The 26,112-nt window shown below is 40.0% G+C and overlaps 1 protein-coding gene across 4 annotated transcripts in view; it reads right to left on the bottom strand.

The window, feature by feature from the left end:
- Window positions 1-1,513: 1,513 nt before the first annotated feature.
- spag1b (sperm associated antigen 1b) overlaps window positions 1,514-26,112 on the bottom strand; it is a 33,761-nt gene continuing 9,162 nt past the window's right edge. For all 4 annotated transcript variants that reach the window (XM_088326327.1, XM_088326325.1, XM_088326326.1 and 1 more), the window contains 9 exons: window positions 23,447-23,860; window positions 15,057-15,156; window positions 14,806-14,958; window positions 13,303-13,460; window positions 9,898-10,039; window positions 6,689-6,815; window positions 5,366-5,524; window positions 3,698-4,018; window positions 1,514-2,129 (listed from right to left, as the gene is read on the bottom strand). In XM_088326327.1, the coding sequence (XP_088182453.1) occupies window positions 2,001-2,129; window positions 3,698-4,018; window positions 5,366-5,524; window positions 6,689-6,815; window positions 9,898-10,039; window positions 13,303-13,460; window positions 14,806-14,958; window positions 15,057-15,156; window positions 23,447-23,860 (1,703 nt within the window). In that variant the 3' untranslated portion in view covers window positions 1,514-2,000. The remainder of the gene's footprint in view (window positions 2,130-3,697; window positions 4,019-5,365; window positions 5,525-6,688; window positions 6,816-9,897; window positions 10,040-13,302; window positions 13,461-14,805; window positions 14,959-15,056; window positions 15,157-23,446; window positions 23,861-26,112) is intronic.

Consider the following 26,112-nt stretch of genomic DNA (forward strand, 5'->3'; position numbering starts at 1 on the left):
GCTCACATAGAAGGAGCTGACCTGATTGTCCGCCATCTTGCTAATAAGTCAAAATGACTGGGCAAAAATAAGAATGGTGTTTGTTCACTTAGAGACTCTAGTTCGTAATCTTTGTGCTTTGTAACGGTTACATGTTACTGTTTTTAAAATGAGATTACATTGAAGACAACCTACTTTTTTTAAATCTGCAAGTAACGATAAGGCAAGTGATGATACCAGGCTGTGGGACTGATATAGCATCATCTCAATGTAACAGCGCTTGAGACAGTGGCCATTTTACTATCATGAAATAGAAATTTAGGACGATGGGATTTATATCTATTTTTTTTCCCTTGACTTTTTTTTTTATGTATAGACGCTGCCCGACCTACAAACGAGTTTCGGATGATCGTTCTTAAGTTGAATTTGTTCGTATGTAAACGGAAGTGGAATAAGCTTGTTGGATCGCTTTTTTTCGGCCACTACCACGGAGGAGGATCTCTTGAAGCTTATCTTCCAAAAGTTACACTTATTTTTATAAAGCATATTTTATGAAAGGTTTATTTTTTTGTACAAAACAATACAGGGTACTTCTACAAGCCTTAAACATACTTATATAGACCTTGAACGTACAAAATATAGCAATGAAGCAACTTGCACACAAATTCAACTTACAAACGATCATCATATCTCGTTCCTAAGTAGGGCAGCGTCCATGGCCAATTGTGTTTTGTCCCCCACACTCCAAATAGTCCCTGAATGTGCCACGACACAAAACTCGATAATAGACTGCTTACCTGTGCAGTGTACACCTCAGCCAATTGCTACCCTTGATGATTGCAATTCCCTTTATTAAAGAAATAAGAAATCTTACAAATACAACGCAACTATTTACTCACAGCAAGACTGATTGTATAGAGCACTGCAACAATATGAAGTTGTCTTCCGCTACCAGTGATTGGGATTAGAGCCCAAACGGTCAATATGGAATTGGTCTAGCAAAACGAGTATTTTTCAAATTTGGTTTTACGCTACAAAAATTGTTATATGGTGTACACAATTTGAACTGTTAAAAGAAACCTAACAAGTTTAACTACAAATTTCTTATTCATGTATTTTTGCTCATGAATAAAATCAATATTTTTGAACCACTAGTAGAAGGCACTAATACACAGTCCCGATGATAGCAGTCTGCTCCCTTTATTGCTTCCATGAAATAAGCCCTCCAATTTTGTTGTACTACTGAATAATCACAATGAAGGCCATGCATTCAACTGCAATTCTGTTTTCTGTAAATTTGCAGATTCATATTTTGTTAAAGTGGTGCAAATGTTACTAATATCTAATACTTTAACGGAACCCGCTGCAAGACAGGATTACTGTATACAATTACTTGTCTGTATGTATATTTATGCATTCATTTAAAAATTGCGTAGCCGAGGTATTGGATTGGGAGTCGGTATTGGCAGGTACTTAAAGTCATTGAATGAGATGCCAAAAAAGAGGGATTCGGACAAAAGACAAACCACAAATATGATTTACAATTTAGGGTTGTATTTTTTTTCCTAGTTCACAAGTACCGTTTCTGTTAGGGACTAAACAGTTCTACTGTGTTGCCCTATGTCTTTCTTAGTAATAATTATAGAACTTTGATCTTCCCAAAGGCAAGGAAAGTCTTAAATAGCTTTAAATTCCCTGAAAGACATCATGCACTGAATATCAGCAGCTCGGACAACAGCATTCCCGGAGCGTAAACAACTTGGGCCAAACTTTCCAGTTCACGCGAGGACTGTCTGTCCTAATGTGCCCGTCGTGCAGAATTGCTTAGAGTGGTAGGAACAAAAAACACACATTCTCCTCAATAAAATTGTCTACAAAGAAAATATATGTTCCTTTTGCAGTCACTTTAGACATCCTGTATAATCTTAAGTTATTTAGAGCACAGAGGAGTTCAAGTGAATGCAGCAGTTTTTGCATAGATCCAAGTGTTGCCGTGATGCAGGGTGGGCGAATCGGGCGTCTCAGATGTATTTGTTAGCCAGGTTCTGAACGTCGTTCCGGGTGAATTCTGTGCTTTCCGTGGATGAAAGGTGCTCAAAGAGTTGGCTCACCCGACGCCGCTCGTCCTTCTCCAGCAGCATCATTGCCACCTGGGGAAACGTGTACAAGTGAGATATGTTTATAGTCTAGTACAGGGATCGGTCGGGAACCTATGAGTACATCTGGCTCGGAGACAAAATTAAGGCAATGCAAATTTTCACAATGGTGTTTACTTTATAGTGTAAGCGAAGATTAATGTGCACGGAAAGCCGAAACAATGCTAAAGTTATTGGCGGTACGGTTCGGTGTATATATAGGGCACATTTTTAACTACAGTTGACAGTTAATGTGTCACACCAACAAACCATTTTGACTACATCGCGAAAGAATCCTCTGTATGGAAGCTCATTAAGTAATTGTTTTCTGTCGAGTCAGTTTATGACGAAAAACCCACAGAACAAACTGTAAACACCCATACCAATAAATGCCAGCAAAGCACCCAGAGCCATTTAATTGGGTGAGCGGTAGGGACAGAGCAAGCACTCCTTCCTGTCTCTTGACCAGCGCTGTCTGCCCCAAAGGTAAATACATCTGTATTCTCATTAGCAGAATTGTGTGACGTCTTAACAAAACAACAACTTTGCTTGTACTTTAAACCCATTATGACAAAAATGACTGTCAAAATGAGCCTAAACGCTCTTAAGTGCGCGAGAAAGACAACCTCATCCGAGACAATGCTGAGAGTAGCACAAGAGAAAAGTCAGCCGCATTGCAGATCCACTGGATGTCACCACTCAAAAGCACCCACTGAAGCTGTATTTTCCGTTTACCATTAAGCAATTAGAGATCATTAGGGAAACCCACCCCGGTCTTATTTTACATAAAACAAAAGTCACGGACGTGCTGTTAAAGGCAATTTGAAAAATAATCCCGGGAAACTTTGCAGAAGTATAAAGAAGCTTGAACTCTTTTCGATAATGGATATGAAATCTAACAGCTAAGTTCCCATATTAATTACAAAAAGCAGAAAGACTTAAACCATTAAATTAGCGTTTCTATGCTATTATTGTCAATTTCCAGTCGGCATGAGTTTCCCCAAGTTAAATAAACTAGTGGAAATTTATTTAAAAAAACCAAATTATATATATATATATATATATATATATATATATATATATATATATCTCATCTCATTAGCTACACCGCTTATCCTCAGTAGGGTCGCGGGGTGTATATATATATATATATATATTCAAAGGTACAGTTGGTAAATACCTTACCTTATTAATCCAGGAAAGAAATAATGAGGAAAAAAACCTCATTGCATTATGATCAAATCTTACATCTCTGAATCAATTGTGAGCCTTTCAATAGAAACCTGAGGCCTTCACACATAAAACAAAAACTATACACAACTGTGTTCCAAGTTTCCTATATTTGCCTGTGGTTAAGCGCATTGATGGCTCTGGGCAAGACTTTATGTGGCCCACGGGCTTTAGTTTGCCCACCCCGGATGTAATCGGTGCATAGTAGTCAAAATAATGGACATCAAGGAGGGATAATTGTAAAAATAATGAACTTTCCTCCTATGCTATGTCCCTTGCAAGTGCTTAATATTAAAAACCGAAATCAACTTATGAATGTGTCGCTGTTAAGAATATGCTATGGCAAGACTCACCGAGAACCTGTCAGCAGTATGAAGATGACTGAGGTGCTTGTAAACCAGGCCGGGGTCTTTCTCCAGGAGTTGCGAGTCCAGCACTTGGACAATAAAGCAGATGGTTTGCCCGTCGAGGTTCGTACTCAAAAACTGCGGCAGCATCTCGGGAGCCGTCGACGCCAACATTTTGGCCCCCGCGACCGCGTTGCCGCTGCTGCGGGCGTTGTTTAGCGCTTGGCCGAACTCGTATGCGTTGCTCGCCTGGAAATTGACACTCAACTCTTCCGGGAAACGTCGGTCCGAGTTGGTCATTGCGGAGCTCTCAAGATCGCCGTCAACCTATCAGTCAAAAAACAGATGGGCGGGAAATCAGTATCTTGACTGAGGAAAAAGGCGTTTGAAAAAATTTTTGCTCAAGGGCCACATGGTAGAAAAAGGGTTCCTGGAAGAATAACAAAAAGTGTGGCAGAGTGAAAAGAAATTTAAAAAAATATTGAAAGTACTAAAACTAGTGAACAATTACGGGAAAGGACTGAGACGAACTGAGATATATAACAAATGCTGTAACGTAAGAAAAGGACTGAAAGACAAATGCAAAAAACTTAAATGCACTGACTAAAAAAATAAAAGAAAAACGAACAAATTAAAAAGTACAAGGTAGTATGAAAAGCTAATGGAATGTAGAAAAGTATGAAAAAGTACAGAAAAGTATAAAAAAACATTTAAAAGTATTGGTTTATTGAAAAATACTGAAAAGTATGAAAATACACAAAATGTACTTAACAATGAGAAAAAAGTACATAAGAAATACAGAAAAGGGAAAAAATACTAAAGTGTTCCAGTGACAATTGAGAGGAAAAAAGTAAAACGAAATAACCAATTTTCTGAGAAAAAAATTCTTGAATATTTTAAACTTTGTGCGATCTGATAATTTTACTGATTTCAAGGATTATTGTTCTTTTTATTAGAAAAAATATATCTATTCATCTGTCTCATCTCATCAGCTGCACCGCTTATCCTCAGTAGGGTCGCGGGAGTGCTGGAGCCCACCCCAGCCATCTCCAGGCAGTGGGCAGGGGACACCCTGAACTGGTTGCCAGCCAATCGCAGCTAGTCAAAATAATTTGGAGATTATTTTAAGTTTATTTTTTTGTATTTCACTAGAAAAAGATTTTAAAATAAACCTGCTCTACATTTTTTATTCGGCTAAAAAATGTTCTTATCTGGTAATAAAGCATTTTCTCTACTCTCTCCTTGGAAGAAAATTCTTTTTGGAAGGGACATTGTGTATTATTTGATGCCTCCTAAAACAATATTGATTTGAATAATGAGCAAAAAAATACATGAATAGTCGTGTGTGTGTGTCGCTAGAAATACAACGGGGTGCCAAGGGGGCGCCAGCCTGCAAAAGTTTGGGAACCATTGGACTACACAATACAGCAACATCTAGTAGTCAAATACTACACAAAAATAACATGATAAGAAAATAAAATGAGAAAAATGATCTGCTAAAATAACGTCAAGTTTTTTGGGAGGCAGTGAAGCATCTTTGCTATATTTAAATGACTGCGCAGTTTTATTTTCGGAATTAATGATAGCGCGGTGGTCACTGGTGAGAAACACTAGCCAAAATGTTCTTTGACGATGTACTTTGTATTCATAGGACGTGTTGTATTTTGAAGGTACCTCTGCAACAGGGATGACCTTCCTGTTTTTTTCTGGCAACTGTGCGGCCAAACTTTGCTTGAGCAGAAGCGTGACCTCCTCCAACTCCTTTTCGGCCTCCTGCACGTTAGGATCCTGCTGCAGCACCTCTTGGAGGTCTGTGCTGCACGCCAGGTAGTCCTGGATCAAAAACAACAAATAAACATCTACAAAGGAAATACAGTAACCACTTTCCTGTATCACGGTTTATTTTTAGGCGGATTTTCCATCGTGCGTTCTGATTGGCTAAACCTGGGGTTGGCAAGCTGCGGCTCATTAATGCTGCAGAGTGGCTCCCTGGCACATTCCCAAAAATGTGTACTTATTGAAAAGGGGGGGGGGTATATTTTTCGTTCCATATGGTTTCTTTAGGAGGACAAACATGATACAAACTAATCTTTTCCAATGCTGTAAAAATGTGTCAAATAAACTAAATTTTAACTGTGGGTGTTACTACGAAACGAGGGAACCCGAGCTTGATTTCCTCGCACTCCCATCTCTCCTGGTCGGGTCAAGCTGAGCGCAAGCTGTGCCCCTTCTAGAGCAGCAGCGCCATAATTTTACCACAGAAGTCACATTTAACAGGTAAGAGCACAATACTGTCATGAGAAAGTTTTGAGTAACAAATTAATTGTTTTTATGAAAAAAAAATATATTTTTTAAGAAAAATCGGATTTTTGTCAGTTTACATTTTAAATGACATTTCGTTATATCGTGTTTTGTGGCTCAGGCCCGAGGATTATTGCTTTTGGTATCAAGAGAGAGATGAGAGGATGCCGCTGTGTTTTACCCATGCACTGTCTTGTTTGACATTTGTAGAGAAATCACACTTCAACTGCATGAATGTAATTTTTTGACTTTATCAAAAGACTGCCGTTTTATTTTTATAACAGCATACTACATTTTATTGCACTCTTCGTTGCCCAGATAAGCATCACGTTCCATGCACGTTCCATTCAGTCGCTTATGCGAATCTTCAAAATGAAAATGAATTCAAAAATTGGATTTCTTTATTACATTACTTTGGTATTAGAAAATAAATGAAACATAATGTAAATCTTTAATGTTGTAATGACATTAGTCACATGGTGAATCATTTTCCACAGGATTACTGTATTTTCCGCACTATAAGGTGCACTGAATTATAAGGCGGAACCCCCCAAATAAATTGTCCTTTGTCATAAATTTTCAGTACATAAGGCGCACCAGATTTTTGGAACGCCACCAGGCAGAAAAACGAGAGATTACTGTATACATTTCTGAGCGGCGCGTCTCGCGCAAGAAGCCGATCTTGGGCTCACTCACCTTAAGCCCTTTATTGGCCAAGGCTCGCCTGTAGAAAGCCTTCTTATTGCTTGGCTCTAGTTTGAGTGCTGCGTCACAGTCTTGCTTGGCTTGGCTGAATCTCTCCAACTTCAAGTAGCACAACGCTCTGCCAATGATTAATCACATGCACATTACGTATACTTTGTCTTTCATCATTGACTCATTGTAATCGTGACAAGGCCACTGTTGTTATTTTAAGTCACATTATGTGTTTACATAAAACACGGTGTGTGTATGCTTGTCTTTGCAGTGACTGTGTGTGGGCGTGGATGCCTATTTGCTCAGGTGTGGCTTCAGTGTCAAAGTCGCTCTACAGAAAAGTCGCAAACAAAAACTTACATTGAACAGGAGAAAGTTAATCCAGCAATGGCAGCATCACAGTTTTCATTCAAAATCAAATCAAAATGCATTTGTAAAGCACATTTCAGCAAATACAGAACGGAATTAAAATCCCCTCCTTTTTCCCCACCCAAAATCACGGAACACTAAAGAATACTTTGATGAAACGATAAGTCGACGTTGTCAACTATATCTAGTATTGATTTTTCTCGACAACAAAATTCATGTTTATGTTTTTCCAACAGAAGGAGACATCTCCACATGACTATAATCTGTGCCAAGTGTCACTCATGTGCAATAACGTCTGTCTCAAGTGGCAACATAAATATACAGGGATGGCGGCATCAACATGAACTAAGCGTACCAAAACTTCTAAAGTTTCAGAGCATTTTAGCCTGGAGACGGCAAATATAAAGACTTATAGCAAAGTTTTCAAGGCAGACCTAGTGTATCATTGTGGTTAATCGGTAACAAACAATTAAAAAGGAAAGCACGTCAGACAGTTGGACGAAAATGAGTCTGAGTCGCCTCGGTAAAATTTAAACAACGTTAAAGCCGATACGGTTTTAATGACGTGCATTGTACATTTAATTTGCGTATATTTTACTGTAAAGGAGACTTATGCCAGACTGTACATGACTATCGTCTATGAAATGAAATTAAAACAGTTTTATTTAAACTTTTGAGAATCGTCAAGTACCTTTTTATGGACTTTGCGGTTGACCACTGAATGTAATCAAAACAATTGACATATTTGTTTTATTGAATGTTCTACTGCTGCTAATGTGCCTGTTCTTAGTTTACATCAGTGGTCTCCAACGTGGTGTCCGCAAACACCAGAGTGACTGAATATTTAACCCTTCTTCAAATAATTGACCTGGTAATACAATAGTAACAACATGGTAACAACAGGATGTTATTTTACAAACGCATCTAAAGCTGGGTGTGCTCCATGCTAATTAGCAAAAAAAAAGTAGCTCTCAGCCTGAATAGGGTTGGAGACCCCTGGTTTAGAGATAAAGCATGTTTTATTTATTTTTACCTGTCCCTAAAAAAGGTTTATGTATGCATTAATGTCTCTGCTGACCGTGCACAGTGCCTAATTGGTTTTAGATTGTATTTCATTTTTGTATGAATCTTCAGTATGCTTAATAAAAGATGTATTTTTCACTGTACCCATTAGCCAGATAATCAAATCAACCTCATGCAAAATTTAAGAAAAAAACAACTAATCGTTTTAATAGTGTGACTAGTCGACTACTCAATTAGCCGGTAGTTGTGGCGTTAATGCAAAGACACACACGCAGTAGTTAAAATCAAAACTAAATAATAATACAATAAATTCAATTAGGGCAGCACGGCGGCGCAGTGGTTAGGGCGTGTGCGGCACAGTTCCGAGGTCGTGCGATCGAACTTCCTGTGTGGAGTTTGTATGTTCTCCCACATTCCAAAAACATGCATGTCAGGTTAATTGGCCGGTCCAAATTGTCCCTAGGTTTGAATGAGCGAGTGAATTGTCTGTCCCTGTGTGCCCTGTGATTGGCTGGCAACCAGTTCAGGGTGTCCCCTGCCCACTGCCCGAAGGTAAATGGGATGGGCTCCAGCACCCTTGCGACCCTACTGAGGACAAGCGGTGCAGATAATGGATGGATGGATGAATAAATTCAATTATGGCAAGGCACAGACTAACCATGTGAGGGAAGTTGCCTGAGGGAAGCTCATCCACACTGATAGGAATGGCAGCAGATAGGTGCAGGAAGGATTTTCAGCCATCTAACCACACACTACTAGTGCTTGAGCTTCCTCTTAAAAATATCAAGGGTCCCCGCAGACCTGATGTCCTCCGGCATACCGTTCCATAGGCAAGGACCAGAATTGGTAAATGCTCTTCTTCTCAAAAACTGCTGTGAACCTTGACAAATGTCACATCACACAGAGTGACTCAGTTAAAAATTTAGGTGTCATATTTGACCCTGATCTATCATTTGAGATGCATGTAAAGCAAATTACTAGAACTGCCTTCTTCCATCTTCGCAACATTGCTAAAATCCGTTCAATACTGTCTCAGTCTGATGCGGAAACAATAATTCATGCATTTGTTACCTCCCGTCTCGACTACTGTAATGCACTACTTTCCGGTCTCCCGAAGTCCAGAATCAAGTCTCTTCAGCTAGTACAAAATGCCGCAGCGAGGCTTTTAACTAGGACAAAAAAGTACGATCACATAACACCGATTTTGGCTAACCTGCATTGGCTCCCAGTTAGCCAAAGATGTGACTTCAAAGTTCTCTTAGTACTGTACAAAATCATACATGGACTTGCTCCCTCTTATCTTTCAGATCTGATCTGCCGCTATGTCCCGGTCCGAAGCCTGCGATCTGAGAGTGCCGGTCTTCTGGTGATCCCGAGAGCAAAGAAGTCTTCTGCTGGTTCGAGAGCGTTCTCCATCCGGGCACCGGTGCTGTGGAATGCTCTTCCCCCTGAGATCCGATCTGCAACCTCAGTGGAAATGTTTAAATCTAAACTTAAAACTCACCTCCACTCTATTGCATACGAATAACCTACTCCTCTTGTCGGTTGACAATAGTCTGTGTAATATAGTGTAACAATCTGTGAAGCCCTTTGAGACTCTTCGTGATTTAGGGCTATACAAAAATAAATGACTTGACTTGACTTGACTTGACTCCCTTACCATGGATTACGGTCCTTACCCTAGGAACAGTTAAAAGACTGCTGCCACAAGACCTCAAGGACCACGACCACGAGGGTTGATATAATAAAAGCAGATCAGATGGATAAAATGGATAATAGACTACAATCAATGTAATCAAAAGAAAAGGGTCTCAAACCTGTTTGTGTAGACTGTACACTCCTCGGGCTTCATCTTGAGGCATTCCGAATACTTTTCTGCGGCGTCTTGGTACTGGCCCTTTTTCACAAAATCGTTCCCTTTCTGCTTCAAATCGGCAAAACGGAATTCTGCTCTTCTTTCTAAGTGAGACAAAAAAAGGATTGCCAGCAAAATAAAGCATCATTCCGAATTGAAAGGTGCATTGTAAACAGTCACTTTGAATATACTGGCAACTGCCACCTGTGGCATAGAGTGCAAGAACCAAAACTGAATGGCGGATGGCACAGCCACTGATAAAAGGCAGGGCTCATTATAATCAAAATGTTTGATATCAATGTCTCCAAGTTACTAATATTTTCAATTACACAAATTAAAAGTTGACACTGCAGTGCGAAAACTCTCTTAAAGGTACTGAACTCACACTATTTCTATTACAAAGTATCGGACTCTTAAAAAGTCAGAGAGGGGGATTGTTAATATAGTAAAAGGTGTCACAGCATAGAGTCATATTAGTGCGAGTTTTCCAGTTATATGATTTTCATTCTTTTAAATCATTACATCAATCTCATCTCATCTCATCAGCCACACCGCTTATCCTCAGTAGGGTCGCGGGGGTGCTGGAGCCCATCCCAGCAATCATCGGGCAGTGGGCAGAGGACACCCTGAACTGGTTGCCAGCCAATCGCAGGGCACACGGGGACAGACAACTCACCCGCTCATTCACACCTACGGACAATTTGGACCGGCCACTTCACCTGAAATGCATGTCTTTGGAATGTGGGAGGAAGTGCCCGGAGGAAACACATGCAAGCACGGGGAGAACATACAAACTCCGCACAGGAAGTCTGGAGCTGGATTTGAACCCACGCAGGAGGTTCCCAAGACATGAACTATGCCGCACATGCGCTAACCACCGCGCCATGCTGCCCATTACATCAATATTTTTAATAAAGTTAATCATTTTGTGGTATTTAATCCACCTCATGATAATCCCCCAAATTTGAATGTTCTCTGTTAAACTGCGTAATTTTCGATTCTGCGATCTTCATTTCTATCTCAATCAACTATCAATTAAATTTGTTAATCTGTAAATATTTCTTTAATGTTTAAGTTTCCGTTAAATTGTAGTTCTTTGTGCCACTCTCAGTTAAAAAGACTCCAAAAGAGCAGGGGTAGGGGTGTTTGGGCGTTACAAATTTCGATGCATTTTTTCTTTAAAAGGTATCGGACTTACACATTTATTCTTTCAAAGTATCTGATTCTTTTAGGATCTGAGAAAGGGATTGTTAGTATATTGAAATGTGTCGCAGCATAGAGTCTTAATAGTGTGAGTTTTCCAGTGATATCCTTTTCATTCTTTTAAATGATCACATAGATCTTCTAGTATACGATTAATGATTTAGTGGTACTTAATGCACCCCGTGAATATCTATATGTTTGAATGTACCTAATTTACTTCTTGTTTTATTCAGTTGTGGCCACAACATATCAATCCATCTAGTCGTTATACAGGCTCTACATTCTTATCAAACCAACAGAAGAATTAAGTCTAGATGAAGGACTGGTTTCAAGCTGCTGCCTTGGGAGTTTTCCACAAACTTTTTGGGTTCCGCCCCTTTTCTATTCAAATGATTGATAGCCATTTTGAAAGTGCACTTGTAATATCATTACAGCCTGGTTCTGTACTCACAAGACCAAAATATACAGTTTTAATTGTCTCGTTTTATTTATTATAATAAAAACCTGAACTGAATAGCTCTTCCACTGCTTGTTTTTACCCATCTCACAACCTAGAGTTTGATTCGAACATAAGGAGAAGGTAGATAAAACATATAGGAAAAATATTAACATGAGAAATAATATTTTGGCAAAATAAAATGACGATTTTCCCAAAAAGCAATGTCTTGCACTGCACTTTCACTCATTTTGTTGTGTGCAAATATGTAATGCACATCACACTCTTAAGGGAAAGTGTGTAATATTTAGTGACCTTAATAATAAAAAAAACAATATTGTTTTGAATAAAGGGTTTCCAACAAAGTGACCCGAGAACAAAGGAGTAGCCTGCAGACTGGTTCTGAAAATAGCTCTCCAGTGATGCGTCATTTTGATTTTCCAGGAATTTAGATTTTTAACCGGCATCTTGTTTTAGAAGTTGATTAAGCCTATTTCAACTAATTACAACGTATACTGTATAACATAGTGATAACCAGGGTTGGGTAGGGATACTTTAACTGGATTACTTTCAATTACTTTTGGATTACTCCAATACCAAATATGCTAATAAAAGACAAAAGAAACTAAATATGAATAAAATTATGACTCACAACTCGTGGTAAGCTTTCTCTTCAGGCTTTGATCTCTTTGATCTCCGGGAAAACAAACATAAAATGCGACAGAAACAAGATGAAAATAAATCCAAACAGCTTGCCCAACATCAATTTTGCCGTTCCATGTATTCCGTTACTCCCCAAGCCTGCACAAAATGTAGTCATTTTATTCATTTCTTTTGTCTTCTATTAGCATATTTGGTATTGGAGTAATCCAAAAGTAATAGAAAGTAATCCAGTTAAAGTAACCCTACCCAACCCTGGTGATAACATACTGTAAAATTTAATTTTAGAAATGCATATCAAACTGGCAGCATATCTTCGCGCCTCTTAATAAGGAAAAGTAGCTTTCAGTTTGAAAACGGTTGGTGGCCCATGATTTAAATAATAAGCAAAAATATATGAACAATCAGGTAAACATGCAATTTCTAAAAATACCTGTAGGTCAGGAAATCAGCATTTGTGTGACATTACATGATCCTCCTTAAGGGAGCCGTCTTGCAGCTACGAGAACCCAAAAACCTCAAAGCTGGTCCAAAAAACAAGTAAAATGGTGCGTTTTGATCACTGAGTCTCAGTAATTTGTATTCTTCTTTGTCATTTTTGCACTAATTTTTGGTTGCAAAACACCATAAAGCGTCATCTAGTGGTCAAATAATACACACTGTCCCGTTAAAGTTGTTTCTTTTATAATCTGTGTTTAAAATGTCAAGTCATGTTTATTTGTATAGACCTTAATCACAAGGAGTCTCAATGTCAAAATGTATAGCAACTAGAAGTGATGACAGCTTATATATATCTTGTGAATTAGTCAACTCCGTCCTCCCTTGAACACTGTGGCGACATCATAGCACAGACAACAATTATAGCCTCCTTTCACAATTAGGCACATAATCCTTTTGTGGGGTTTTTAAGGGTTATTGTTCTATCTTCGTTATTCATTATCCATTATCCGTTATCGGTCAGTTCATAATACACTACAAAAGCCTAGGAGCCGGGACACTTACTCTCAGCCAAAAGGCCTTATGTGTATCTGTAGATGCTCTAAAAACAGCAACAGTGAAACAACAAACCTGCATCCTTGGCGGCTTTCTCAGCCCGAGCCTCAAGTAACTCAGGGTTGGGTTCCTCCTTTTTGCGGTGTTGCTGAGCCTTAATGGGAACCAAAGGAATATCGGGGAGTTTCTCCCGCCAGTCTGCGCCGTCCTGTTCGATGAGCACGCGGGTGATCCTGATATCATAGGAAATTGTGATGAGGGAATACGGATGTACGTTCAGCAGCAGTTGGGTAAACCAGTGGTAGGCAACCTTTTCTTTACCAAGGACCAGTTCGTTGTCCGAGAATATTTTTACGCCCCGGCGCAATAAAACATGCGATTACTTTTGCTAAGGGTGTAATAAAGATTATATTAGCAAAGAATTATAATATTGAAAAAAGTGACAACAGTAAAAGGTGCTGCAAAGAATTTGGAACTTTGTTACTCTCCGTCACCATCTCCTAACTTAAAGTCATGTTCGCGTTTCTAAGACACGCTCGAATAAACCAATTTTTAAAATCTTTTTGAGGTTTTGGGTTAGGACTGTATTTGAAACTGGCCTTTTCTTGCTTTTACCATCCTAATGCTACCTTAACAAAAATTGTGATGACGAGCACAAAGTCACTTTCTAAACCCTCCTTTTCTTCTACCAAGTGTGTTGTGCATCCTGTACAGTATTGGTAAAAGAAAGATAAAGCGCATAACAAAAAAATAATCAGGCTTTTTGAACTTAGGAGGGCTTTGTTAAAAGTATGATATTTTCTCTATCATGTTTTAACTTTTTAAGAACACCTCAAACGACGCACACAACCTTTAATAATAATGAGCGTAAATCCACTGTGTAGTCATGTAGAAAATGTAGATGTCCTCGTGAGTTTCCGTACCGCTTACACTAACGAGGGTCACTAGGGTGCTGGGCCAATCCCAGCAGTGTTTTTTGAATGTGGAAGCAAACCCACGTTCCCAAGGGCAAAGGGAGATCATGCAAACTCCACACAAGGAGGCCTGTAGCTGGAATTAAACATGGGACCTCTGAACTGTGAGGCTGACGTGTTGATAGCAAGACACTCTGCTTGCTATTTAACATTTAACGTCAAATGTCACGTCAGTATGCGTGCAAAGGAAAACAAAAATGTCGTGTTCTTGACTTAGGGATTTATACATCCTCCAACTTTGTAGCCAAAGGTTTTTACACAGCGGCAAGTGAGTTTATAATCACTATAGCATGACAAAGTTGAACATTTTCTATGCTGATTAGCTATGAGTGCAAATGTTTGGTATGATTCATTCTTCCCTGTATTAAGCGGGAGGGAATCCTTGTTTCCAATGTGACAGTTGCACTGCCAGACAACTGCGCCCATGCACGCGAACCACACTTTTTCAAATGCAAATGTTCCACCTCAAAGCCAAAATCAACAATTAAGTAAAAAATAATGGAACTTTTTTTTCTTTTTGTGCAGCCCGGTACCAAACTACGCCCGGCCTGGTACCGTTTCGTGGGCCTACGGTTGCCAACCACTGGGGTAAACCGTTTCACACCTATTGACGCTGTCGTGCGCTGCTTGCACGCTGACGTCGATCTGCAAGACGGTCTTGTAATCCACATAGGCCTTTCGGTAGCGCTCCAGGGACTCGTAAGCCATTGCCCGCCGCAGGAGGGGCTTGAGGGAGAACGGCTGCTGCTCCAGGGCTCTGACCAGAAACAAATAGAGATGAGACCGCCGCAAAGGATCAACGTACTGCTTCAGCTGTTGATCGGTAGAGTGGATCAAATCCAGAGAGTAACACACCGCGTGCAGTCCTCTATGCAGTCATGACAGTTGCCGTCTTTCAGGTAGCAAGCTGCCCGGTTGGAGTACAGAATGCATAAATCAACGGGACTATCCAAACCTGCAAAGAAAATTGAAAAAATAAAATAAACACACAAAAAGATACTGTATTTACTGAGCTTCAGCTAATTACTTAAGCGACTCCTACTGATGGCAACTGCTGGATCCCAGCACAGCAACAGGTTTTTCGAATATCCATAATTGATAAAATTCTTGCCTCTGCAGACTGTTACGGATAAACCCTAACCCCCAAACCTAAACCTCTAACTCTTTCTTTGACTGCATACTGTATTTAGAAAAATAAAATACATGCAAATCCAATTATATTTGTGTCTTTATTTTTGTTTGCAACTATCTATTATGAAAAGGATTTCGATTTACCAATGAATTAAACAATGGTACAAACTGACCAGGGTTGACACAAATATCAGGTGAAATGCTATGTTGTTTCACATCTCACAAGAAACCCACTGCCTCCTAAAAGTATGGCAGCACTAACAAAAATAAAAACCAGGATTTTCCTGAAAATTACAACTTCAACGTGGCCAAGTTATGTAAACAACAAGAGAGCAGTCGATCATACTGAAATTCAAGTTTCTGGCTTCAAACAAATGAAACAAATGAACATCTTTTATCTAACCGTAAAAGTCAAATGCAGAAGTTGCGTTTTTCCTGCATGGCTTACAATAAGATTACTCTCAAACAGCTTGCATACAAGATTGTTCGTTTGTCACTAGCCATGTAAACGATTACCCGTAGTTCTAATTGGTCCAAAAATCTGAATTTTGACAATGTCTGAAACTCATGACAAAAAATTACCGGACACCCGGGCAGACAACTCTGAAAAGCTGCCTGCCCAGCCATAAAGTTGCCTGCCCCATTTTTTACAACTTGAAACACAATAAGACGATTAAACGCAAAAAAAAAACCCCAAAACATTGTTGCAAAGTATTAAAGATTGATAATCAGAATATATAACAGAACAATACTTTAAATTTAAGTTTATAAATCTGCTTACAACATTAATTGGATGTATGACATCGCTGTTTTCCATCGACCATCAGTATGCACCTGTATTTACTCATCTTCATTCATGCAATGTTTGCGTTGCGTCATCTGCTACAAGCCACGTGAACTCTTCTTTCCACAATGCTTTTAATGTACTTTTACGTTTTGTAGCGTCGTAAATTTTGCTTATTTTGAATCTTCCTTCTAGAGCTGAGGTTTTGGCTTGATTCCTAACCACTTCTCCATTTTTCTGTGTTCTCTGTGCATCTACTTTGGAAAATGATATGCAAATGCACGACCTTATAACGCTTGGGAAAGTCTGGAAATACAAAGGTATTCGACGCGGCCTTCTGATCGGCTGCAAATTGCTAAACGAACCAAAATTCAGAAATTTCCTAACGTAACGAAGATTTTGAAACCGGAATAAAGCAAACGTTTCATTTGAGGAAAAAAACAAAAAACAAAAAAAAAAACCCTTTTTTTCCCCTTAAAAAACTTGTCGGCCACCCGGGCGGAGACGTTTTCTAAGTTGTACGCCCGACGTAAAAGATGCACGACCCGGGCGTCCGGGCTGACGTTATTTCAAACACTAATTTTGATCTCAGTTGGATTCACTGCTGAATGTAAATGTACTCTGTGTCTGATCTTCTTTGTATGTACAGTAAATATGAAAGGGTTTGCCTGAAAAAGAGCGGCATGATTTGACATCGATCTGCGCAGATTAGGAATTGATTTGTCATTGATGTTCCTTCAGTTGTCAATTTGTAAGCACAAACCAATCTATTGAACGTCGCCTCGTCGACCGCCTTGTTCATCAAACAGCTCACGTTCTAGTGTTAAGTCAGGACTTTGCTAGCATGCTTTGGGTAGCTTTCTCCAATGTAGAGAGCAGAGTGGACAGTGATATTTACAGAACATCATTCATATTACTGTTAACTTTTAATCCAAACAGGGACCAGTCAATTTATTCTATCAATTTTCTACACATTCCCAAATAAAACCTTTAGTTCCGCAACGTGTGACAGACTCTAAAGAAGCAAGGCAAGACTTGTCAAACCACTCCTTCAACTTGTTTTCTAGTTCCTGCAATTGCTTTCCACCTCCAGAGAAGTCATAAACAACATGCCAATGATATGATCACATACTTTCATTTCCAACTGCTTACTGGTACTTTATGTCAATCGGGAGCTGTATTGTACAACTATGTTGTAAAGTTTGATAAATAGACTGTGATCAGTACATACATGGACATTATCTTAACACATAAACATGTCAAAGCAATTGGACTGTCAAACTGGAATCAATAAGAGGCACTTGTGTTATAAATAACTGTCAAAATCAGTCTTCAAAATAGGTTAATGTTTAAAAAAAGATAAAACTATCCATAAATTAAGCTGTCACTTCTAGACATGACACCCAAATCGCGCTTGAGATTTTTTTCTGAGAAACGTGCCAAAAGGCGGAGCTTTGCCATAAACACAGGTTTCTGGTTCCTACCAAAATCAAGCAATCATTGTTTTGTTCCCACCAATATCATGTGATTATCAATTATTATTTTTTAAATCGAACGATAAAAGCAATGCAGAAAGTGTTAAATCACGTTCTCTTCTGAAACGCTCACGCATAGGACAGAATTATTGGCGGCGCCTTTCCCCGATATCACATCAAACTTATGTTTTGGTCCTAAACTACAGGGAGTGCAGAATTATTAGGCAAGTTGTATTTTTGAGGATTAATTTTATTATTGAACAACAACCATGTTCTTAATGAACCCAAAAGTCTCATTAATATCAAAGCTGAATATTTTGGAAGTTGGAGTGGGGCTTTTTTAGTTTTAGCTGTTTTAGGAGGATATCTGTGTGTGCAGGTGACTATTACTGTGCATAATTATTAGGCAACTTAACAAAAAACAAATGTATACCCATTTCAATTATTTATTTTCATCAGGGAAACCAATATAACAGCTCAACATTCACAAATATACATTTCTGACATTCAAAAACAAAACAAAAACAAATCAGTGACCAATATAGCCACCTTTCTTTGCAAGGACACTCAAAAGCCTGCCATCCATGGATTCTGTCAGTGCTTTGATCTGTTCACGATCAACATTGCGTGCAGCAGCAACCACAGCCTCCCAGACACTGTTCAGAGAGGTGTACTGTTTTCCCTCCTTGTAAATCTCACATTTGATGAGGGACCACAGGTCCTCTATGGGGTTCAGATCAGGTGAACAAGGAGGCCATGTCATTAGTTTTTCTTCTTTTAGACCCTTTCTTGCCAGCCACGCTGTGGAGTACTTGGATGCGTGTGATGGAGCGTTGTCCTGCATGAAAATCATGTTTTTCTTGAAGGATGCGGACTTCTTCCTGTACCACTGCTTGAAGAAGGTGTCTTCCAGAAACTGGCAGTAGGACTGGGAGTTGAGCTTGAGTCCATCCTCAACCCGAAAAGGCCCCACAAGCTCATCTTTGATGATACCAGCCCATACCAGTACCCCACCTCCACCTTGCTGGCGTCTGAGGCGGACTGGAGCTCTCTGCCCTTTACCGATCCAGCCACGGGCCCATCCATCTGGCCCATCAAGACTCACTCTCATTTCATCAGTCCATAAAACCTTAGAAAAATCCGTCTTGAGATTTTCCTTGGCCCAGTCTTGACGTTTCAGCTTGTGTGTCTTGTTCAGTGGTGGTCGTTTTTCAGCCTTTCTTACCTTGGCCATGTCTCTGAGTATTGCACACCTTGTGCTTTTGGGCACTCCAGTGATGTTGCAGCTCTGAAATATGGCAAAACTGGTGGCAAGTGGCATCTTGGCAGCTGTACGCTTGACTTTTCTCAGTTCACGGGCAGTTATTTTGCGCCTTGGTTTTTCTACACGCTTCTTGCGACCCTGTTGACTATTTTGAATGTAACGCTTGATTGTTCGATGATCACGCTTCAGAAGCTTGGCAATTTTAAGAGTGCTGCATCCCTCTGCAAGATATCTCACTATTTTTGACTTTTCAGAGCCTGTCAAGTCCCTCTTCTGACCCATTTTGCCAAAGGAAAGGAAGTTGCCTAATACCGTATTTTCCGCACTATATGGCGCACCATGTTATAAGGCGCACCTTCAATGAATGATATATTTTAAAACTTATGCCATACATAAGACGCACCCCATTATAAGGCGCTATAAGTGCATGCTGGTTTAAGATCAGGTAATTGTACAATTTTGTAATTGTAATCCTGTGCAGTCCTTCGAGACATTTTTGGGATTAAGGGCTATTTACGGTAAATAAATGTGACGACTTGACTACAGTAGAGAATGTAGTTACTTTATGCAACCTCTAGATGTTGCCACGCTCAAGGGAATGTCAACAAAATATTCAAAAAGGTCAAACTTTATTAACAAACAAGCTTTCCACAACTCCATTCACTCCCAAAATAAATAAACAGCCGTTTTATTATTTTCTCTGAGGTAAAGCATTTTCGTGACACATCTTTGAACAACATCGACATATCATTTTATTTTTTTGTCCATTTAGTCAACACGCAAAGAAAAAAACGTCTGATACTGTTATTTTAAATGAAACGTTAGTGCAATCGCAATAAAGTGACACTCGTAATGTGCAAAAACAACGAGTGCAAAGCAATAACATAATAACTGTAAAATGTAAAACGTAAACACACAAAAGAAAAACAAAGATCACTCTATAAGCTCCTCATCGACGAATCCCTCGAATTCTTCTTCTGCTGTGTTCGAATTGACCATATCTCAGTGAATGGGCCATCCAACACGTCCGGTGTTTTTGTGCCAGCGCTGTTGCCTTCATACGTATAGTTATCGTACTGACACTTCTGCTTGCCGCTCTTTGTTGAACAACCCACTGTTCAAGTGTCTCCTCTAACTCTGGCCATCTTGCTTTATTGCCACGGAAACTTTGTTGAGTTTTCCTTACTTGGCGGAGCTTATCTTCATCCTTTCTCCACTTCCGTACCATCGATTCATTTAAGTTTAACTCTCTCGCTGCCGCTCTATTGCCGTGTTGTGCTGCGTGACTGATTGCTTTGAGTTTAAACTCGGCGTTGTACGCGTGTCTCTTAACAGGAGCCATTTTCTTATACAAATGCACGTATGAAAGAGAATCTCGCTCTCTCTCTCTCTCTCGCTCTCTCTCTCTCTCAAACGTGACATTCTGAATAATTCTGCGTTTGTTTAAGGTAAATTGTGCTTTACATCTTCACCAGTCATAACCCTGGATTCAGACAAATACTGTATTTGTTGAATATGAATTAAGCAGTTTAATGGGGTAGCCATTTTGCCACTTAGTAAACAAATACAACACGAGCCCCGGCAACTACCAATCGTTTAATATTTCCCAGTATGCACAGCGCGAAAAATGGAGTCGGCGGCTGTTTCTCGTAGTTGCGAGACCTTGCAAATTTAATATTGAGCCATATATAAGGCGCACTGTGTTATAAGGCGCATGGTCAGCTTTTGAAAAAAAAAACAAGACTTTTAGGTGCGCCTTATAGTGCGGAAAATACGGTAATTATGCACACCTGATATAGGGTGTTGATGTCATTAGACCACACCCCTTCTCATTACATAGATGCACATCACCTGATATGCTTAATTGGTAGTAGGCTTTCGAGCCTATACAGCTTGGAGTAAGACAACATGCATAAAGAGGATGATGTGGTCAAAATACTCATTTGCCTAATAATTCTGCACTCCCTGTAATGCCAAGCCCAAATTGAAGTCCTTGGTGCAGATAGTGACTCTTGCACAAGTAAACCAGCAAGAGATGTAGGCATAGGACAGTTGCTTGGTAGCGCATCAAAAAGCTATGTTGCAAAACATATGCCGATTCATTCACATTGTACACACACACACACACACACACACACACACACACACACCAATTATTTTGTATATTTTTGTTTTGTAGGTTTTTCAATATTGTGCTCCTGAATAAATTTTGGTGATCTGTTTGAAGACATTACCATTTATTAATGTTATGTAATTTAATTTATCAGTATAAGGTTTGACATAGTGGGGCGGCACCGCGGCTGAGTGGTTAGCGCATACGTGGCACAGTTCTGCGTTCATAGGATTTAATCCTCCTGAGTGGAGTTTGCATGTTCTCCCCGTGCTTGCGTAGGGTTTCCTCCGGGCACTCCGGTTTCCTCCCACATTCTAAAAACACGCATGTCAGGTTAATTGGCCGGTCCAAATTGTCCCTAGGTGTGAATAAGCAAATGAGTTGTCCGTCTCTTTGTGCCGTGCGACTGGCTGGCGACCATTCAATTTTGAGCCTTCACTGCCCGAAGATGACTGGGATGGGCTCCGGTAACGCCGCGACCTTACTGAAAATAAGCGATGCAGATTATGGGCGGATGAATTTTTTAAAGTTTAAGGATTTTCTATTTATTTTGACTATCAGGTGCACTTAAAATCTCTTTTACAGTTGATAAAGCTATTCTTTAGTGTAAGTTGGTTCATATTACTTATTAAAACAATTTCATAGAGAAATTCGACTAGATTTTTCTTTAGTTTTTGTACAAATCTGCACTATGTACAGTAAAATATGTACAGCGACCCGTTGCTGCTTCGGGGCTTCAGTTATCGCTGGTTCACTGCGTCGTGGATTCCGTAATTGATTTGTCCTAGTAGTCATTAATATCAACGTATGGAGCAATGTGTTCTGATGGATAACAAACAGAAAATGCTATTATGGTTAGGAAGGGCTTTGTGTGTTTAGTGCGCGTGGCTATGTGCGCGACTGTGATTGGCTGGTGTATGCTGTCAGTCAAACAGGAGGGCGGGCGCACAAGTGGTCGCAAAAGCAAACTGCGTAGCATGGGGCCAAACATCTTTTAGCTGCCTGTTACATTGAAAATAAATTCATCAATTATATCATACTCTGAGGAAAGCTAGAAATGGTAATCACCAGAGGGTGCTGTGCAGATTGTTATCAGGTCCGAGAAGGGATTGAGGCAGCATTGGTAAGAAAGCAATAGCAGTGCTGCAGGTCCAGCCTACTGCTAGAGCAAGGCTTACCACTCTCTTAAGCCAACCCTGCCAAGCCTGTATCTCACGAACGCCAGATCCATTTTCCATTAAATGAATGACCTAGACGACAACTCGTGGGAAACCACGACAAGGTTTCTTCATTTTCCTGATGCTGAGGTTTTTGAGTTATTTCCTCGCTTTCAGGATTTATTTGTTTAATGACAATAAAGACCATTCATTCAACTGTAATTGTGTGTTCTGTGTTTTTATTTGTAGATCTTAAGTTATTTTGTTATAGTCGTATACTCTCAGTCGGCAAGGACATCATCTCGAGGTAAGTTTGACCCTCGGTTGCTTTTATGAAGGTGCCATCCTACTGCAACGGATTTTTACTTTTCGCGGGGGATTCTGTCCCCATTACTACGATAACTGAGGTATTACTATATTCTTTATTGTATCCATTGTCTCTTTTGTATTATAGTTTTCCACATAATTAAATCAACTTCATGCTAAATTTAAAGGTAGTGTATTCAATTTCAAAATGGCCTACTTGCTGACGCTATCTTCTGTCTGAAATCATCATGGCAGCTCCATTTGTTGAGGCTGCAAGTATGTAAAAAATCTTTTAATGCACTCCAATAAACTTTTTTTTTCATCTTTTTGGGGGTTTGGGTTGTCATTTAGAGAAACAGTCCTTTTCTTACTTTCACCATTTTCATACTGGACGACCACACGCATGATATCCCTACATCCACCATTCAAAACCCCTGCCAACTTTCCTTCAGCGTAAAGCGCTTTCGTAGCCAGAAGACCGATGATAGGAGTAAGGTAAAATCAGGTAGACGCGATGGAAAATAATATATAAAGGCTCTTTGTACTCAGTTGGGCATTGCTAACAGTGACACAGACTAAATAAAGAAAATATGTAATATTGAACTTGTTGAGGATACGTACCAGACTTTTAAAGAGGGTAATAATTATTTGAAAAAAAATCACAAATTCTTTTAAAATTCGGTGCCAAGTCGACTGTTGAAATAGTCGCTGGATTTAGTCCAAGCTTGAATGAAATCAAAGAAAGGTTTATAAGCCTCTTTTCACCTTCATTTTTATTATTGTCAAGTGTCGCATCCACTTTGACAGGAGCTGCCCGGAAGTCACGTGACCTGGACAAACCTGAGCTTGGCGGCTTAGCGGCAAGCTGAGGCTAAAACAGAAACGACGTCCATTTGGAGCAAAACCACCACGAAGATAGACATTATCAATGAGCTTGAAATATTTTTAAAAAAGATCATTCCAATTCTGACTTCAAGGTCATTTATTATTTAAGCAATCAAATATTCAGACTCACCTGTATCGTGACAGCCTTGGATGGCTTGCGAGTATTTTTCCAGCGCCTCCCCAAACTGTCCGTTCTTAAACAGCAGGTTTCCTTCGTTCTTTAAGCGGGATAAGGGGAGAGCCCCGCAAAGCGCATCCAAATTGACAGCTTGCTCGACATTCGTTGCGGCCGGCGTTTCCTTGCTTTGCTCAATCTGAGAGTAGGTCGTCGAAGCCCTTTTGACCGTCCCGTTGGCCGCCTTATCCTTGCTCTCTTGCGTGATTTTGTACTTGTCCGCGGTGCCGCCTTTTGTTTTCCAGTGTCCGTGGTGGGGGTGTGCGGACTCGGAGGCCCCGTCCCCTTTTCCGTGGGGCCTTTTTTGCGCGTTGCCCATGTCTGAGCAGCCGTCCCCTCCCGCGCTCTGCCTGCCTTCGAGCGGACAACCTAGACGGGCGGGAGAAAAGACATAGGCGGGATCAAGCACGCCCACAGGAAGCAGTCTGCGGTTACATCAGCGGTGGGGGAGGTTTAGCGTTCACGTGACGCCACAGACCAGTTTCAGGAAGTAGTGATGGGAATTTCGGCTAATTATGGAGAAGCGGCTTTTTCGGCTTGGATCCTTATAAAATAGTTTTCGTTTTTAATGATATAATACCGATAATAATACAACATTAATTCGAAAATGTATTTTACTACTATTTTACAATAGCCGTTATTGTTCAAATATACAGTGAGCTTTTACCTCGTTTAAACTTTCAAATTGTTTATACTAAGCAAGCAACAGAGATGAGAGAGAGAGAGATGGAGATAAAGAGAGGAAAAAGGACAGAGAAAGAGCGTAACAGGGAGAAAAATAAAGACAAAGAAAGGGACAGACAGAAAGAGAGAAATCATTAAAAAGAGACCAATAGTGGGAAAGAGAAAGAAAGAGAAATATGGAAAGACAGGGAAAGCGAGAGAGAATGAGGGAGAGAAAGCAGAAAAAGAGAGGGAAAGAGCAAAGGACAGAAAGAGAGAGAAAGAAAGGGAAAGAGCTGGCAAGGGAAAGAGAAAAAAAGTAAAAGAAAAGGAGATGGAATGAGGCAGACTGACAGAAATAATGAGAGGGATAGACAAAGAGAAAGAAAGAGGGGAAAATGGGGACCATGCCAGAAAGAGAGAAACGGGGAGACAAAGAAAAATAGAGACAAAGAAAGAGAGGGACAGAGACAGAGAAAATCAGAGAGTTCAAAAATTGAGAAAAATAAAAATAATTAAAAATAGAGACAAAAAGAAGAGTGGGAAAGAGAAAGATAAAGAGAAATACAGAAAAACGGGAAGAGGGAGAGAGAGGCAGGATAAGAGCAGGGGAGAGAAAGAAAGAAAGGGAAAAGACAGAGAAAATGAGGGAAGCAGAGAACGTGACACATCGAGAGAAAGGGGAGCAGAGAAAAAGAAAGGAAGATAAAAGGGAGAGAAAAACAGAGAAACCGAGCGAGAGAAAGAGACAAGGCGAAAGCCAAAGAGCGGAAGAGAGTGTTTCAAGGGAGCCAGTTCTCGTTGTTCACTCCTTAGAGCCGTTTTGTTCACGAACAACTCATCACTAGCAAGTGGGAAGGAGGAAAACACATGCGTGTGGACTCTAGAATGTCACATGGCTTTACCGGAGGAGATTTGCAGTCAGAGTGACGCTAAGGTGCTACCAAAGGGCAGACTTTCACACACTATTTAAAGCTTACAAAACACTGCAGTCTATACCTAAAGCCAATACAGGATCTAAATCATATTTCGCTATTAACATATTGCCAGTACTGAGCAGCTAAAAGCTGCATACACACCAGCAAAAATTGCAGACTGCCATGTGTAAATAAATGATCTAATATCCCGGTTCAAGACTTGGTGGAAAGATTTGTTAGCCTGGAGAGGGATGGGCACCACCAGGCTGTGCTTGCCCAAGACACACCACAGGAAATGGTGCCCTTACGATCCTCATGGTTAAGGGATCCATCCACCCACCCAAGAATATACATTTCATAAGTAATTTTTATATTTTCTTGTAATTGTAATGTAAAGCAGGTTTGTAAAAACTCAAAACAATGGAGGAATTAAAATATAAGATTTGACTGCAAGCCAAGATTAAATGTTTAAAATCACGAATGTTGCCTAGTGAACCTAATTGAATCTACGGAAAACCTAGCAAATCTGTTGCAATTTGATCAGATAATTAAAGTAACATTTCCTTATGGCTCAATCGGTAATCTTGGGTCTTCAACAGGAACAATTGTGATATAAATTCAAAGGGTAAACTTTAAAATAGATTTTTTTCTTTTTTTTCTATATTTGAATCATCCATCCATCCATTATCTGCACCGCATATCCTCAGTAGGGTTGCGGGGGTGCTGGAGCCTTTGAATCAGTTTTTCATTATTTTTTGTTTCACAAAAAAACACCTTAAATTATACTGTCCTGGTCATGGTTCACAGATCTCTTAACTTCATGGGTTGTCGGGCACCATAAAGGACACAACTCTGAACAGCTTTCTTTCCATCTTTAAAGTTCCTGGCCTGCGTTTGGGTCGTGGTAAAGTCGGCACCAGTCCATTCCTTATTGTTGTCAGCCCAGTTCTTTTTCGTTCTTCCCCTCCTCCTGCCCCCTTGAACTGGGCCCTGGAGAATTATCTGGACCAGTCCTGGTGATCGTGTGACATGACAATACCA

Source organism: Urocampus carinirostris, chromosome 2 (assembly GCF_059441175.1).
Source record: "Urocampus carinirostris isolate Australia breed hairy pipefish chromosome 2, RoL_Ucar_1.0, whole genome shotgun sequence".
NCBI classification, from domain to species: Eukaryota; Metazoa; Chordata; class Actinopteri; order Syngnathiformes; family Syngnathidae; genus Urocampus; species Urocampus carinirostris.